General features: G+C 36.2%; 1 protein-coding gene across 1 annotated transcript in view; it reads left to right on the forward strand.

The window, feature by feature from the left end:
- Edil3 (EGF like repeats and discoidin domains 3) overlaps positions 1–15,533 on the forward strand; it is a 450,159-nt gene that overhangs the window by 260,449 nt on the left and 174,177 nt on the right. Inside the window, exon 5 of the mRNA XM_006980462.4 lies at positions 2,773–2,886. Coding sequence (XP_006980524.1) covers positions 2,773–2,886 — 114 coding nt within the window. The remainder of the gene's footprint in view (positions 1–2,772; positions 2,887–15,533) is intronic.

Here is a 15,533-nt window from a genome sequence, read left to right on the forward strand (position 1 = left end):
TTTGTCTCACTTCATAAAACAAATGATACAGTCTTAGAAGTGAAGCTTTAATTTATCCGCTATTGACATAAGATCATCAAGGATAAGTTTCTGTAGATATGATACTGAGAAAGACATGTCGGGCAGGTCACAGAGGAGCCAAATCTGATCGTCTTACAATAAAATGAACAGTACAATGATTTTTATCACACTAAAAATGAAATTGAGATAAGATTAAAAAAAAAAGCCGAGAATTCCATCAGATTCAAAAAGCAGAAAATTCAATGGAAAGATGGTTCAGGGATTTGGAGGGCTTGTTCTTCTTTCAGAAAATATGGCAGTCTTCTCAGCACCCACAGCAGCAAGCTCACAACTGATCGTAAAAAAAGGGAAATAAAGCATCTAGCTGACATCCACACTGTAATCAAATGCATATATGCATGCATGCACAAATATGTTGATACATACATGTATCAGGCCTTTTTTTTTTTGAGCAGCCGGCTCACAAAAAAAAAAAAAAATGACACAAAGACTTCTAATCTATTATGAAGGCTTGGCTAATACCTTAGTTTGTTTTTAACTTGCTCTTATAACTTAAGCCATTTCTATTTACCTGCGTGTTGTCACATGACTTGTTGCTTTTGTCTCTCCACCTTCTTGTCTTTCTCCCTCTGCTCCCAGCTGGTGAATCTGCCTTTCTTTGTCCAGAGCTCTCTCTGTCCAGAAGGCCTGGCTCTATTTCCTGCCTAGCTATGAGCTGCTTAGTTTTCTGTTAAACCAACCACAGTGACACATCATTACACAGTGTGATCATGTATCATGCAACATTTCTCACTTTTTGTCTAAATAAAAAGGGAAGGGTTTTATTTAACTCTAACATAGTGAAACTATATTCAATAAGAACAATTATCAAGTCAGAATTACATTTAACACACACACATATAGTATAACTAAAACAACCTTAAATTTGTATGAGTATACATAAAAACCATACCAATGTAAAATATTTCAGACTAGTGGTTGTTGAAAAATAGACTCAACAATCTACCCTTTCTTTCCATCATTTTTATAATACATCTCCAATTTTTCCTTCAGAAAGAGATCATTGAATCTAATCTCCTTTGTTCAGCTTTTTTCCTGACCATGATCAGTAGTAACTTGTTATGAATGCTCCCCAAATGATGACAAACATCCATAACCAAAAGAATGACCAAAAAAAAAAAAAAAAAAAACCCACTAACCCAACCTCTTGTGAATGTGGGTATCATGCTCCCTAGAGTGTTTCCTGTTGAATGGGGTTGATGGTATCTTTGGAGAGCCCTGAGAAAACTGTGATAATGGTCACATCCTGGAAAACTAACTATAACATTTTCTGTCTAGTCTCTGTGCAATGGGAAAGATCAAGACTTATCTGTAGTCCTGGCTAGAATAGTCTGTGAGTCTGGACCATCTTATCCAGCAGCCTTGAAGCTTTTTTGGATGTAGAACTCTGAGGAAACTTCAACAGAGGCTCTTTGAGAGACTGGATCACCTAGGCCACATATTTTCATTGGTGTCTGGTCCCCTTGCTCTGAAAACACACAAACTATCAAAAGTACATACATATATTGTACAGTACACAGCCCATACTTATGTTGATGTGGATTATGTATGTCAGATTTATATACATGTAGATGAATAGAAATTAGTTAATTTAAGTTATAAGAGCTAGTTAGAAATAAGCCTAAGTTATAGGTCAAGCTTTCACAATTAATAAGTCTCTGTGTTATTTTTTGTGAGCTGGTAGCCCCAAGAAAAAGCCTACTACATATGATGCTCATCTGTCCACATGTATCCACATGTTGCCACATGACTTGTGGCTGTTACCTATCCTCTTATATGTCTTAGTCCCTCTAGTCTGGCTGGTGACTTTACCTTTCTTCTTCCCAGAACTCTCTCTGTCCAAAAGTCCTGACTATCCCTTTTGCCTAGGTATTAGTCATTTAGCTTTTTATTAAACCAAATACAGTATCATATTTTTACACAGTGTAATCAAATATCTTCCAACACATACTTGTAAATATATACACACAAAGACACTGAAAGAAAAAGCAAAATACACTTTAAAAACTCACATTAATTTTTCTGTTGTCCAAAACTGACATGGAAATTATTGTAAATCATTGGATGGTTTCTGTTTTGCAAGGTTTTCCTTCATGTGTAATGATGATATAGCAAAGGTAAGTCCCTCTAGTCACCCTAACTTTAGAAAATCATGAATGAGATTAGGAAGTGATCATCATTTGTACTTATTATACTTTACATGTAATGAGCATTAGCTATTAACTTTAATTTGCTTCTCATCAAAGGCAAACTATTTAGAAACTAAAACCTCTCTGTCAGTTAGAATTTTAATGAATGAAGATGAAATGAGACAGTGTTAATTGGCAGTTATTGCTGCAGGACGGATTTGAGATCTTGTAAGAGAAACCAATTCATTTCTCCATCAGAGTTAATTTGTTTGATTTAATTCTATGGATGCACCAAATATTTCCCCAAACTACTCATATTTATCTTCAGAATTTGGGAATGGTTTAAGTCTGTTGGTCTTTCACATGGATTCTCAGTTGTATTTGAAATTGATTTAATTTTTAAAATGAAATATTGGCATAAGCAGCATTTGTGTTATTGAAATTTGTGCACATAAGCTCAAAGGAGCACCACTATTCAGACACTGTATTTAAGATTCCTATATTTTCTAACATCCACTTACTTGTGTCAATACCTCTCTCCTTTTGTTCCTTTTATATTCAGATATAAATGAATGTGAAGCTGAGCCTTGCAGAAATGGTGGGATATGTACAGACCTCGTTGCTAACTATTCCTGCGAATGCCCAGGAGAATATATGGGAAGAAATTGTCAACATAGTAAGTGTTATTATGTAAATAGATTTGTGCACACACCTGCTTTTGCTTATACAGTCTGCATTTATAATGGAGTATAGATCCAAATTATTATCATCTGCTTTGAGAATGCATGATTGATTGAAGTGGCTCATTGCATATGTGTTCTTATTAATAGAGATATTCTCTGGGGGTGTTCAGTCCAGAGACATGAAGATATAACATACATAATCTGAAAAGAATGATAGCATCTCACGAGATAGCCAGGCTTTTTTCTGCATTGGTCACATTTCACATGTCAATATGCATAACACTGAAACTTATGCCAACAAAGGGAGATACTTCAGAATGAAAAACTAATGGGAACAAATAGACTCAACTGCAGTTAACATTTGGAGATAAAACAGAATGCAGCTCAGCTGTCACCTACATAAGCCTTGATTTGACATGTAAGTTCTATCTTTTTGGAATCTATGGTCATAGAGTTCTGAGACTGTGGATCTAAGGGCAGGGTAACTATGTACTCAAAATGTTAATAAGGAGGAAGAAATTACTCCTCAACAATTTATTTTTTCATTAAAGATGGGAAGAAGAGTGACAGGACTGGAGTCAATAGAATAGTGCCTAACTCGAGGCAAATTCATGTTAGTGATAACACTAATAACAGCATTTCATAATTTTGGGGCATTAAGGAAACTTCATAAAGTGCTGATTTTATATATGTTATACCATCTGAGTAACACAATAACTTAATGTAAATTCATAATAATGATGTGGATTGATATTCAGATATAGTAACTGAGACTGATGTTTGATAGAGTTTTCCCTAGTCTCTGGCTTCCCAGTTCCTTGAAACTGAGGGTCCTGTGAAAGAACTTCTAGTATTAGTGCATATCTCTGTCTTGCAGGGAATTTATATAAACAAATTGAAATGAGAATGATAAAGGAGAACTTGTTTCTCTTCAGCAGCTATTTCTGTAGAGGCACATCTGGATTATTTTACATCACTCACTTACATTCATTTCAAATAACAGGAATATTTGAATGCTATGTTTGAGCCACTTCTACTACTAACAAGACTTCAATGTAAATGCAAGCATTTTAAGGACTGTGGATATAGTTGAGTGAACAGCTCTTGATTTCTATGTGGGGGGTAGGGAGCAGGGGTCTTGGGTTGATTATCAACATTGAAGAACTTGTCTCATTTCCTATACCTTAGGCTGACTGACTTTGTAAAGTCTAATTAAAACAATTCAAACAAACAGAAACAACATTAGTGACATAGCACATTTAAATATAAAACATTGATTCATTTTAGTTAAACCAAATCAAGATATTAAAATACAAAGTTAACAAATATAAAAATAAATATACAAATTATTTATCATAAAGTGTGGCTCATTTAGTGTAGCTGTAATGCATTATTGCTTAATGAGAAATAAATTTATATCTTATCTTTTATGATTTGATATATAAATATAAAGTTGTCATCTTGCAAATCACTTGTTTTAAAGTTTGAATAAAATATAATTATTTCAAATATTGAGAATGAGCTCTTCTCTGGGCTTAATGGATCATGCCTTTAATCCTAAAATGCAAGATATGAAGGCAGAAAATTCCTAAAAATTCAAAGTTACTTGATCTACAAAGTAAATTCCAGGCATGCCAGGATTACATATAGCAAAATCCTTTCTTATTGTCTCCTTCCCCCAGTAAAAGGCAACATTTGACATGAAAATTGCCTATCAGGTGTCATAGCTGTCTAACAGTATCTTCCAATATAATATTATCAGTTGTTTAGTAACTATATGTATAGATGGGTTAAAGAAAAATAAATAATTTCAGGTTAGAATTTTATGTAGTTCATACAACACACTTGCTTTATCATGTATTATTTTTTATTTATTTACTTTAAGATTTCATTAAGATTCACTGTTCTTTATTTCTAATTAAATTACTTTTGATTGACATGAATATCACTTAGATGGTCCTATAATATTTATTATAGTATCACAAAGATTTCTCTAATTAAAGTCTTCATGTAGATTCCCTTGGTTATTTTAAATGACAAGCTCAAGAGCTCAGGAGGCCATTTTCCTAAACAGCCTGGAGAGAAATGATGACGTTCTGCAATGATAAACCTATCCTCATGAGAATAGATTTGTTTTGTCACTGTGTTTAACTGGATAGGATATTTAAACCAGAATATTGCAATGGAAATTGAGAGTGTATTAGTTAACTAATGTAAAAATAACTGGACTTGATTTTATTTGTTGGGTTTTGTGGCTCACAATAATCATATGCATTTCCCTCTTGAGTGTTTAAATATGATATGATTAAATTTCAGGAATGGCACTCAACTGCATTTTCATCACTGACACTATTTGTGGAAATTAAAATGGTTACCCATAGAGCTCCTATAATGCAGCTCCCAAACATTATGCCCAAAAGAATTAAGACTCAGATGATTTCAGGGGATCTTATTAAAAACAAAAACTAAGCCCTAGTAGAAAATAAGATGATGTTTCAAAATGTCAAACTGATACAGTTTTTCAAATGAACAAAATAGTGTAAGTAATTCCACAGACCTTCACTCTAAAAATTCTACCTATTATTATAACAACAGATGATCTATGTGGACATACCTTCAAAATAAAAAATTAGATTTTCTTACCTTCATTTTTGAGCAGCTGCAACTGAAACTTCGCTAACAAATGAAGTAATATTTACAAATAACCAAGTACGTATAATATCTACTTCTTGACATGTGCACATTTTTCTTTTTGCTACTAGTGTGTATGAGCAAATAACTTTCTGTTCACACAGGCTTACTCAGTGAAAAGTACTCAAATATTTTATAAAGACATGTGAAATGTGTGTTACACCCTTAATACTTGATTGATGATCTTATGAAAATAATTTTTAACGACAAACATTTTTAATGAACTGTATCTTTTCACCCATGGTCATATAATAATGCTGATTTTAATTTTAGATAGTAATTCATGTCAAACCCTCTGCCAAGTAATTTAGAAACTGACTTACTTGATCCTCTCAGCAACATTTGAAGTAGGTTCTATCTGTTTCTAGTTCTACTTTACAGAGAAAATTAAGTTAGTGAATGATTAAGTAGTTTCCTTAGGTATTCGTGGTTAGTAAACTATAGTTTGGCCTCTAGTGCAGCTATCTGCCACTGCAGAATCTGCAACCTGCATAGGACATGATCCTGCCACTTATGGGACAAAGGAATGAGTTTCCTGCACCACATGCTTTCAAGTACTTGCATTTGAAGACTAACCTTAGGTAGTGGTGGCAATACTGGAGCAAAGAACACAGATTTTCATTCAAATAGAACTGGGATTCAAATGTTCATTCCTGCTACTCCTTTTAATATACTATGAATAAGCTAATTTCTCCTTTTGAACCTCAGATTCCTCATCTATAAATGGATTTCTGCTTGTGGACAGTATATTCATAGCATATATCAAGTATTTACATCAATAAATACCATAAACAATGTCACAAGAATTTTTTTATTTATTACAAACAAAAATATTAATGAACCCTCATGGTATCTTTAAATACTATTATAACTATTTAATTTAAATTTATTACATTCTCAATTCACCCATGTTTAATAACTGAGTATACATGATTGAGAACAGTGTGTGTAGAAGTCAGCAATAATGCCTCAGATGACTTGATTTTTAAGGAGCATGAGATAAGAAAATCCTAAGGCACCTCCATGTTTACGAGGATAAATACTCTTAAACCAAATGAAATTACTGCAGGAAACATCACTTACTAACTTTTTTCTTCTTTCTTAAAAATATAAAGTCAACATGTTTTCTAAGCCACAAACCCCTAATTATTCATTTGTGTTTGTGTGTTTATGATTATTTTAAGCTATCAGTGGTCTTTATTCAAATATCTTAGTGAATGGGAAGCATAAGCAATATACATGGAGTAAATATGTGGTATTTTCTTACATGATAAAGATGGGTATCTATATGGCTTATATTATATAGCACTCAAGAAATCCATCAGTAAAATGATCCAGAGGGATAAGGGCCGTGTAACCTCATACATATGTTAATCATAAAAAGACTGACCTGTGGAAGTTGAGAATAGTATAGGTTACAATATGATGTTGTGGGAGAGCTGGAAAAAGGCAACAAGGTGTGGATAAGAAAAATAAGTTCTGGAGAGCAATGAGGTATTGGAGTGACTAGAGATACAAATAATATAATATTTCAAATACTTAGAAGACTTTAATGTTTTTATCTAGAAGAAATGACAATTACCTGAAGAGATTTATTTAACTTGATTCAGATATTTTACAGTATATGTTGGCATTAAAACACATACTTTATTTAATATATAATTTTTGTTTTTATCTGCTATTTAAATGTTTTTTTAAAGAATTTTTTATTGAAACTTGTATCTTTTTTTTTCAAGATAGGGTTTCTCTGTGTAGTTTTGGTGCCTATCCTGGATCTCGCTCTGTAGACCAGGCTGGCCTTGAACTCACAGAGATCCACTTGCTTCTTCCTCCTGAGTGCTGGAATTAAAGGTGTGTGCCACCGTCACCTGCCTGAAACTTGTATCTTATATTAGAGAAATTTTATATTTCTCTTTTGATTTTGGCTTATGTCACCAGACAGTCCCATTTCCATCAACTTCCCTGCAATGACACAAATGAATTCTTCCTTATGGCAGATTAAAAGTCTGTTGTGTATATATTCTGCTGATTGATAGGTAAACATTCATCTGTTGATAGGTAAACAGACCGATTCCATGTTTCAACTCTTGTGAGCAGCTCTGCAAATGTGGATGTGCATGTGGCCTTGTGTTGTGCTCACTTAGTTCCCCTCAGGGGTAAACCCAAGGAGTGGCATGGCTGGATCATGTGGTAGTTCTGTTTTCACTAACCTGAGGAACCAACCCCAGTTGTGACTACACCAGTTTGTATATCCATCAACCCTGTGTATACGGTTTCTTTTTTTCATGAATCCTCATCAGTATTTATTGTTAGTGTTTTTCTTGATGGTAACTACTATGGCTAAAGTGAGATAGAAACTAGTAATATTAGAACTATTTAGGAAGAGGCAAGTTACTAATAAGAGTGGGGAGAGATAATAAGGGCGAGTAATGGTTAGTAAATATAATGAATGTATAGTACATGTGTATGGAAAATTCCATAATAAAACCCTTTCTCTGTGCAATGTTACTATATGTTCATAAGATGAATGGATACAAATGAAAGGGATACTTTCAAAATAAATTTTATGTAAAATAAGTTTTACATAAATCAGTCAATTTCCAAATCAGTATTTGGAAAAAAGTTAAATGTGAATAAAAGCAAACAAATCAGATTGCATTCAAGTATGTGATAAAATAAACGAGAGACAAATGTTTATTGAAGCATTTTTGACATGACATCTGTGAATAAATTAATTTGTTCTCCAATTACATCAAGCTACCTTCCTTCTGAGCTAGGGAGTAACAAAAGTCCGAATGGAATCAATTTCGACTGTCATGCATGGCACAGATTAATGGTGTGAGGAAGAATGATATAGACTCTGATTATCAAAACTGACGAGTGTCATGGAAACAAACAAGACACACTACAACAAAGGCATTAGAGAATAAACACTTTAGATGAGACCAAAAGAAAGTCATTTTTAAGTAAGTAAAAAGAGAAAAGACCTTGGAGATGAGAAGTTCAAAGAAAAGACATAACAGCAAACATAGCCTTTTCATTGACATAGTGATTACAGACTAGCCTAGTGCCACAGTGGGCCAACTCGCAGCCTGATGTTACCTGCAATGAAAGAACAAGCCATGATACCCAAAGCATTGCTTTAGGTGAAGTGCCATCTGTACCAACATCCACATCACAGACCTAGATAAAAGTGAATGGATGCCTAGTCTGTGCTACATGGTACCATATGGATACAGGAAGGTTTTATACAAACAAAAGTAGATTTTATGTTTTATTGCAGATCCATTTTTTCCACTTCAACTCCATCCAGAAGAGGTTGATCAAAGCCCTAGGCAGGCGGGAGAGATTCCTTCCAGAGGCCAAAGTATGCAGTGACCAGGGTTCATACTGTTTGGGTTACCATTTCCTCCCATACCAAGTTGCAGAATAAAGAACATGGTGACCTGGGCTCTGGACAGGCTCAAGCACCAGTTTCTTGGCCAGCAGAAGACCCACATCTTAAAGAATGGGGGGGACTTACCAAGTTTAATACAGATGAAATCAAAGGCAGGCTGGCTGAGAAGTGGTCATCTGCGATGTCTGTGAAGCCAGCATATGGCCAGGCATACAGAAGCAGGCTCAGCAACATCAGGACTCCCACAATGTTCTCATAAGACATATTCTCTAATAAATCTTACATCCTACAAAATGTATTGTTTAAGGAGAAGACTCCACTGGTCCTTAAAAGGATAAGGAATTAAAAGAGAAACAAATATAAGCAACTTGTTCATGTAGATTTTCTAGGACTCATCTAATACCTCTAACAAATTGAATCATGTTCTCATTTCTCCCTAGTTTAATATTGGGTTGCAAATAATTAATAAAACATCACAAAATAACTTTAAATTTTAACAGATGGCAGTAATTCTCTATTGTTACAATGCATATACTTTGGAATACTAATTTAGCCTTTTATTTACTTTTCTCAGATTAAAAATATGAATCATTTCAATTATTGGTTGGGCTTGTGGCATATGAACGTATCAAAGAACTTAAAGCATATGCAAAATCAAAGGTGAAAAAATTGAACAAGAAAACTATTAGGAAAGAAGTCTAGAAACCTGAGACCTGGTTAAAATATGATTTGTGTGACAGACTTTAACCTCCAAACATTGACATTGTACATTGTCCTCTACACACAATGGTAAGGCACTCTTGGACACATAGGACAAATTTAGGCTCTCATGATCATTGTAAGTCCTAGTGAGGAAATTAGACCAAAACCCACAATGATTTCATGCGTTATCATGACCTTTAGCAGCAGGGGTGCATGCCTTTTTCAGATGGAGAAAGGATATAGATGACCCGACAATAACCCAAATGATAGCGTTATTTCCTGAGCTCTCATGGATTTCAAATGGGTGCAATAAATGTTACTGGCAACCTGGAGCTAAATTTAACAGTGACAGAAGCAACGTGCATGATTCCTACCCAAGGTTTTCAGTGGTGTCAGAACGCTTTGAAGGCACTATAATCAGCAGTATGTAACAAAATGTGCCAAGGCCAAATGTGCAGTTCTGACATCAGGGCATTCTGCATCTACTGAGAAATGCAGGCACAATAAACTTCTTTCTGCCTAGGCATGGAGAATTCAGCAGTGTAATTAGGACATCTGAAGGAAGTAGAGTTGCTAGTTATTAAGATGTGGGTGTCCCCCAGAGACCCTACGTGATAAAATTCAGATATGAAGACCAGAGCACCCTATTTGGATTGGTACCCACCCTTCAACTGGGTTGGATGTGCCTTTTCTTTACACATAAACTAATCCAATTCCTTAGAGCGCAACTTTAAAAAAAAAAACACTACACATCATGCACAGTACACTTTGGGGATATGTGAACTGTGGGAATCAATCATATGCAAAAATATTAAGAGCCAGCTACATTTGAAGTGGATTAGAAATGTTATCTAACCTGGAGTATCTGCTGGTATAAATATATTTTTATTTGTTTACTTGCTTTAAAGTTTAAAATCAGTAAAATTATAAATGGTATATTTCAACTAAGACCTTTTGGATAGTGAAATACTATTAATATACTTCTACAATCATGTCAATTAAAACACAGGAATCAAAAACTAATGGAAAAGTGAGAGGACTGGATGGTGTGTGTGTGTGTGTGTGTGTGTGTGTGTGTGTGTGTGTGTGTGTGTGTGTGTGTGTATGGAAAAGTAATCTGAGGCCAGATGTGGTCCCATGTGCCATCACCTTATCATGTAGGAGATAGAAACAGGAAGCTCAATAGTTCACAGCTACCCTTGGTTGTGTAGACTATGGGTTCAATTTTACCCTAGGTAAAATGATATCACATTTCAAAAATTCAAAATCAAGACAAAATAATACTCAGAAAAATGAAAGGAGAATCAACTAAGAAAGAACAAAGAAAACAATGTTTCAAAAGTGTTGGTCAATAAAATGGAGCCTAAGAACTTCTACATGGAAGCCTTAAGCCTTAAAAGGCTCTTATGTGACTGCAGTGGGCGGTAGAGAAGCACACTACATTGAGTGTCTAGACTGAGCAGGTGTAAGTCAGAAATAATAACCGCAGAGAACGTCCCAGGTCATGGGGCGTGCTACTCTGAGCATTTCTTAAACTCTAAAGACTCATTAAAGCAGCCAAGGTCATAAAAATAAATTTCATAATAGTCACCTGAATAGCTTTATCTGGTCAATAATACACTTTCTTTTTAGAACTCTAAAGGAACAGACACATAAAATACCCAACGTAAAAGCAAATTGAACTTGAGGAGTGTGGTTCTATAAAAAGAATGAAGCCAGAGCGAAGTCAGTGAGTGCAATTCCAAACTTCAAGGAAAACTGGGGCAGGACAGAAAATAAACTATTCTGACAAGAAAAATGGAGAGAACCAGAGTCATAGAAGGAAGCCTATAAACACACAAGAATATTACCTAACCACAAAGCACCCAGCAAGGAAAATGCAGTTCTGAACTCAGAAAAATCCTGAGATAGCTGTGTTGGCTTGATCCAAGCAAAATTCACTTTATGTTTTCTTTAGTACACTCAAACAGACACACAATTTGGTGAACCACTATTAAATGACTACTCATGTATAAATATTACTTCGTATTTACTAAATAGTAACTTGATAGTACTATCTCCTTTTCCAAACACAATTATTCCTGTATTCTAGAATAAATAATAGTCTTCCTTTTTATTTTTCAATTATTATATTTTTGAGATTATAATACAATAACATTTATTACTAGCCTTTTCTTCCTTCCAAACCCATATGCCCTTACCTGCTCTCCTGCAAATTTGTGGCCTCTTTTATTCTCTAATTATTATTGCATATATATTTATATATATATATATATATTTGCATATATATATTTGTTTATACACATTTATTCCTAATTATAACCTGCTATTGCTATTATAACCTGCTATTGCATGACAGAACTGTTCCTGGGAGACATAACACACGTCTACTCACCCCAGACAGGGATCCCATGACAGACCAAAGTACAGATATCAACAAAGTCCAACGCTATAAACCAATAAGTTTTATTGATATTACTTGCAGAAATATAAGTGAGGGGTCACTTACAGGTACAGAAATAACTCAAAGATAACTACGTCTCTCCAGAGAAAATGTGGTACATATACAAAATGGAGTACTATTTAGCAATTAAAAAAAAACAATGTTATCATGAAATTTGCAAGCAAATGAATGGGTCTAGAAAATGTCATCTTGAGTGAGGTAACCCAGACTCAGAGGGACAAACATAGTATGTACTCACTCATAAGTGGATACTAAATGGGAGGGAAGGGGTGGCCAGACTGCAATCCACAACTCCAGAGAGGCTAGCTAACAGGAAAAGACCCTAGGAGGGACACATGGATGACCCTGTGAAGGAGAAGTAGATGAGATGATCTACATGAGTGGACTGGGTGGGGGGGAGGCAGAGGGCAAGGCATGGGGGATGAGAACATAGGGAAATGGGAGGGTCAAGCTGGGACAGGGACAGAGTGGGAGGGCAGGGAGGAAGATACCATGATAGATGAGGACATCATGGGAATCCGAAGAGCAGGGTGCTGGGGAGGCTCTCAGGAATCCACAAGGTTGACCCCACCTTGGTCTGCTGGCAGTGGTCCAGAGGGTGCCTGGACCAGTCTACTCTGGTGACCAGCCTAGCAAATAACCTAGCTGTTATTATAGAGCCTTTGTCCAGTGACAGATGGAGGCAGATACAGAGATTCATGGCCAGGCACCAGGCTGAGTTCCAGGAATCCAATTGATGAAAGAGAGGAGAGATTCTGCAGGCGAGGGACGTCGAGATCATGATGGGAGGACGTGCAGAGATGACCGGCCACACTAGTGGAAGCCCATGAACTGTGGACTGGTGGCTGTGGAGCTCCCGTGGGACTGGACTAGGCCCTCTGGATACAGAAGACGTTGTTTGGCTCGAACTGTTTGGGGGGGCACCCAGGCAGGAGGATCGGGATCTGTCCATGGTGCATGGACAGGCTTCTGGGAATCAGGTGCCTGTGGTGTGACACCTTGCACAGCCTTGGTGCAGTGAGAAGGGGCTTGGACCTGCCTAGGCTCAGTGAGCTGGCCTCTGCTGACTCCTCATGGGAGACCTCGATTTGGGGGATGTGGGGATGCGGGGTGGCTTGGGAACGAGGGCTGGGGTTGGGAGGAAAGAGGAGGGAGGTCTGTGGATAGCATGAGGAGTGAGTAGAAAATTTCTTAATAAAGAAAAATAAAATAAAAGATAAACACAGATGAAAAAAAAAGATAGCTACATCACTAAGGCCCACCCCAGCACAGGTGACAGTCGCACAGCTGGGAACCTAGAACACTGCACAGCCTGCAGTCAGCTCAACAGGGTGAAGACCATCAATTCCAAGTCACTCGCTTTGTCTAAATCTCTTCCATGCTGCTTTGCTGGTGTCTGTTTCTTCCAGACAGCTGGTCTGGACTCAAAGTTTACTCTGCTGCTTGCCTCGTCTGAGTCTTCTTTGCAGCTCTTATTGCTGATTATGGAAGGGAGAGGCTGACGGAATCTGGTCAGTTTCAGGGACTCACTGAAGCTGTTTCGATTGTTTACCTTCATGGATAAGGAGCTTCTCCACAGGGTGGCATGTTTCAGTCTCTGAGGAAACTGGTACAGAAAACATGCTCAGTCTGTAAGATGTTATTTGTGTGTCTGCTTTCAGGGCTGACCATCTGACACTGGAAAAGCAATTGTTGTGCTCTTCCTTATGGAAGACCGTCTCTCCCACTCCCAGCTCTCCTCAGTTGCCTATAGTTCTTTGTGTAGGGTCGAGGTCTCGTGGACTTTTCCCTGTCCACTTGGGCATGTCAATTGGTGTCAACCTTGTTTAGCACATTGTTGGGGCAGTCATGTTGGTGACAATTTATGGAAAAAGCGTTGGGTTCAACAGAATACAAACACCGTCCTACAAGCACTATTAACTGCATTATTGGTCTCATTCATTAGAATACTTTCTACTAAATTATTAATCTAAGTAGAGGGAGGGCCTCAAAGTATGAATGGACAAAGGTGCTTGAAAAAATCTTCATGTATTTAAATTTTCAATAGTTGCTCAATTAGAGCATAAATTACTTAAAGCCTTCTGATTGCTGGGCAAGGATTTCTCTAGGAAACTAAATCCCTAATCCCATGAATATTGGAAATGACAACCTAAAATATTAGCAGAATCTATGACTTGATCAGTAGCAGATATCACACACATTTTCATTTCACATTATAATTGATTTAAATATCTAGACATGTCAGGGATGTTGTTTCTTAATATAAATTTTATCAAGCCAATTATTAGTTCTTTATAATAATGTTTTAGTAGATATTTATATATTACACATTATAAAACACATTGATAGTTACTTTGTGTTTCCTTGTATTTTATTCCACCCATGCAAAGGTATTGTTCTGAGAAAGATCTATCAACTCACCAGCAAAGGGGCCTTTGTCAGAGAATTGAGTTAAAATTCTCAATTCATGGTTTATCTGTAACCAGATATGTTTCCTCTGTATGGTGTGAATGAAGGTTTTGGAGACAAAACTTGTCACTGAGCATTTTCCCTGAATGTCAATGTCAGCCAATTCCTGTTCTCTCTACTGAGTTTTGTTCTCTATCTCTATGCATAAAATACCTAAAGGGAAAAAATAGAATATTTTTTCATTTTGTTTAGAAGAGTCTTACTAACAAGATTGATCTTTATATGAACTCACAGAGCAGGTTTAGAAAGTTCTAACAAGTGTGGAGAGCAGATCATCTATTAACTCTAAGTTGTATTTAAAGAACAAAGGGAGGCCAACTAAAAAACACCCATAACATGCCTTCCCTGCCACACCCCTGCTCTGTTGAAATCTCTTAATCAATTATCCACATAGAAGTTAATAGTAATTGAGTTATTTGATTTCTAGTGTCTTTCACACAGATGTTGCACAAAAAAAAAACACTGGTGTGTGAGTTCATGAAAAAGTGCCAGTGGTTCAGAATCATCACCTGAAGAATAAGTAGATGTGTACTCACTACCAGAGTAGAGGAAGGAATGCATATCTGTAAATGATTTTTTAAAAGTGCATTTGTTTTATTTTGTGTGTGAGAATGCATTGCCTGCATGTGTGCTGGGTGCTGTGGAAGTCAGAAGAACTAGAATTGCAGATGGTTGTGAGCCACCATATGAGTGCTGGGAATTGAACTCGGGTCCTCCGCAACAGCATCCAGTGCTCTTCATCCTTGAGCTGTCTCCCATCATCTGTAAATGACTTTTAATTAATTGTGTATCAGTTTTAAGTCATTAATATAGGACTAAGTGTATAATTATGTTTTTAAAATGTAGTTCCTTTTTAAATATTCAGTTACACCTACACATGTTTAATGTGGTGTGTGTTTCCCAAATCTATGTTCCTG

The sequence above is a fragment of the Peromyscus maniculatus genome, chromosome 15 (assembly GCF_049852395.1).
Source record: "Peromyscus maniculatus bairdii isolate BWxNUB_F1_BW_parent chromosome 15, HU_Pman_BW_mat_3.1, whole genome shotgun sequence".
Classification (NCBI taxonomy): domain Eukaryota; kingdom Metazoa; phylum Chordata; class Mammalia; order Rodentia; family Cricetidae; genus Peromyscus; species Peromyscus maniculatus.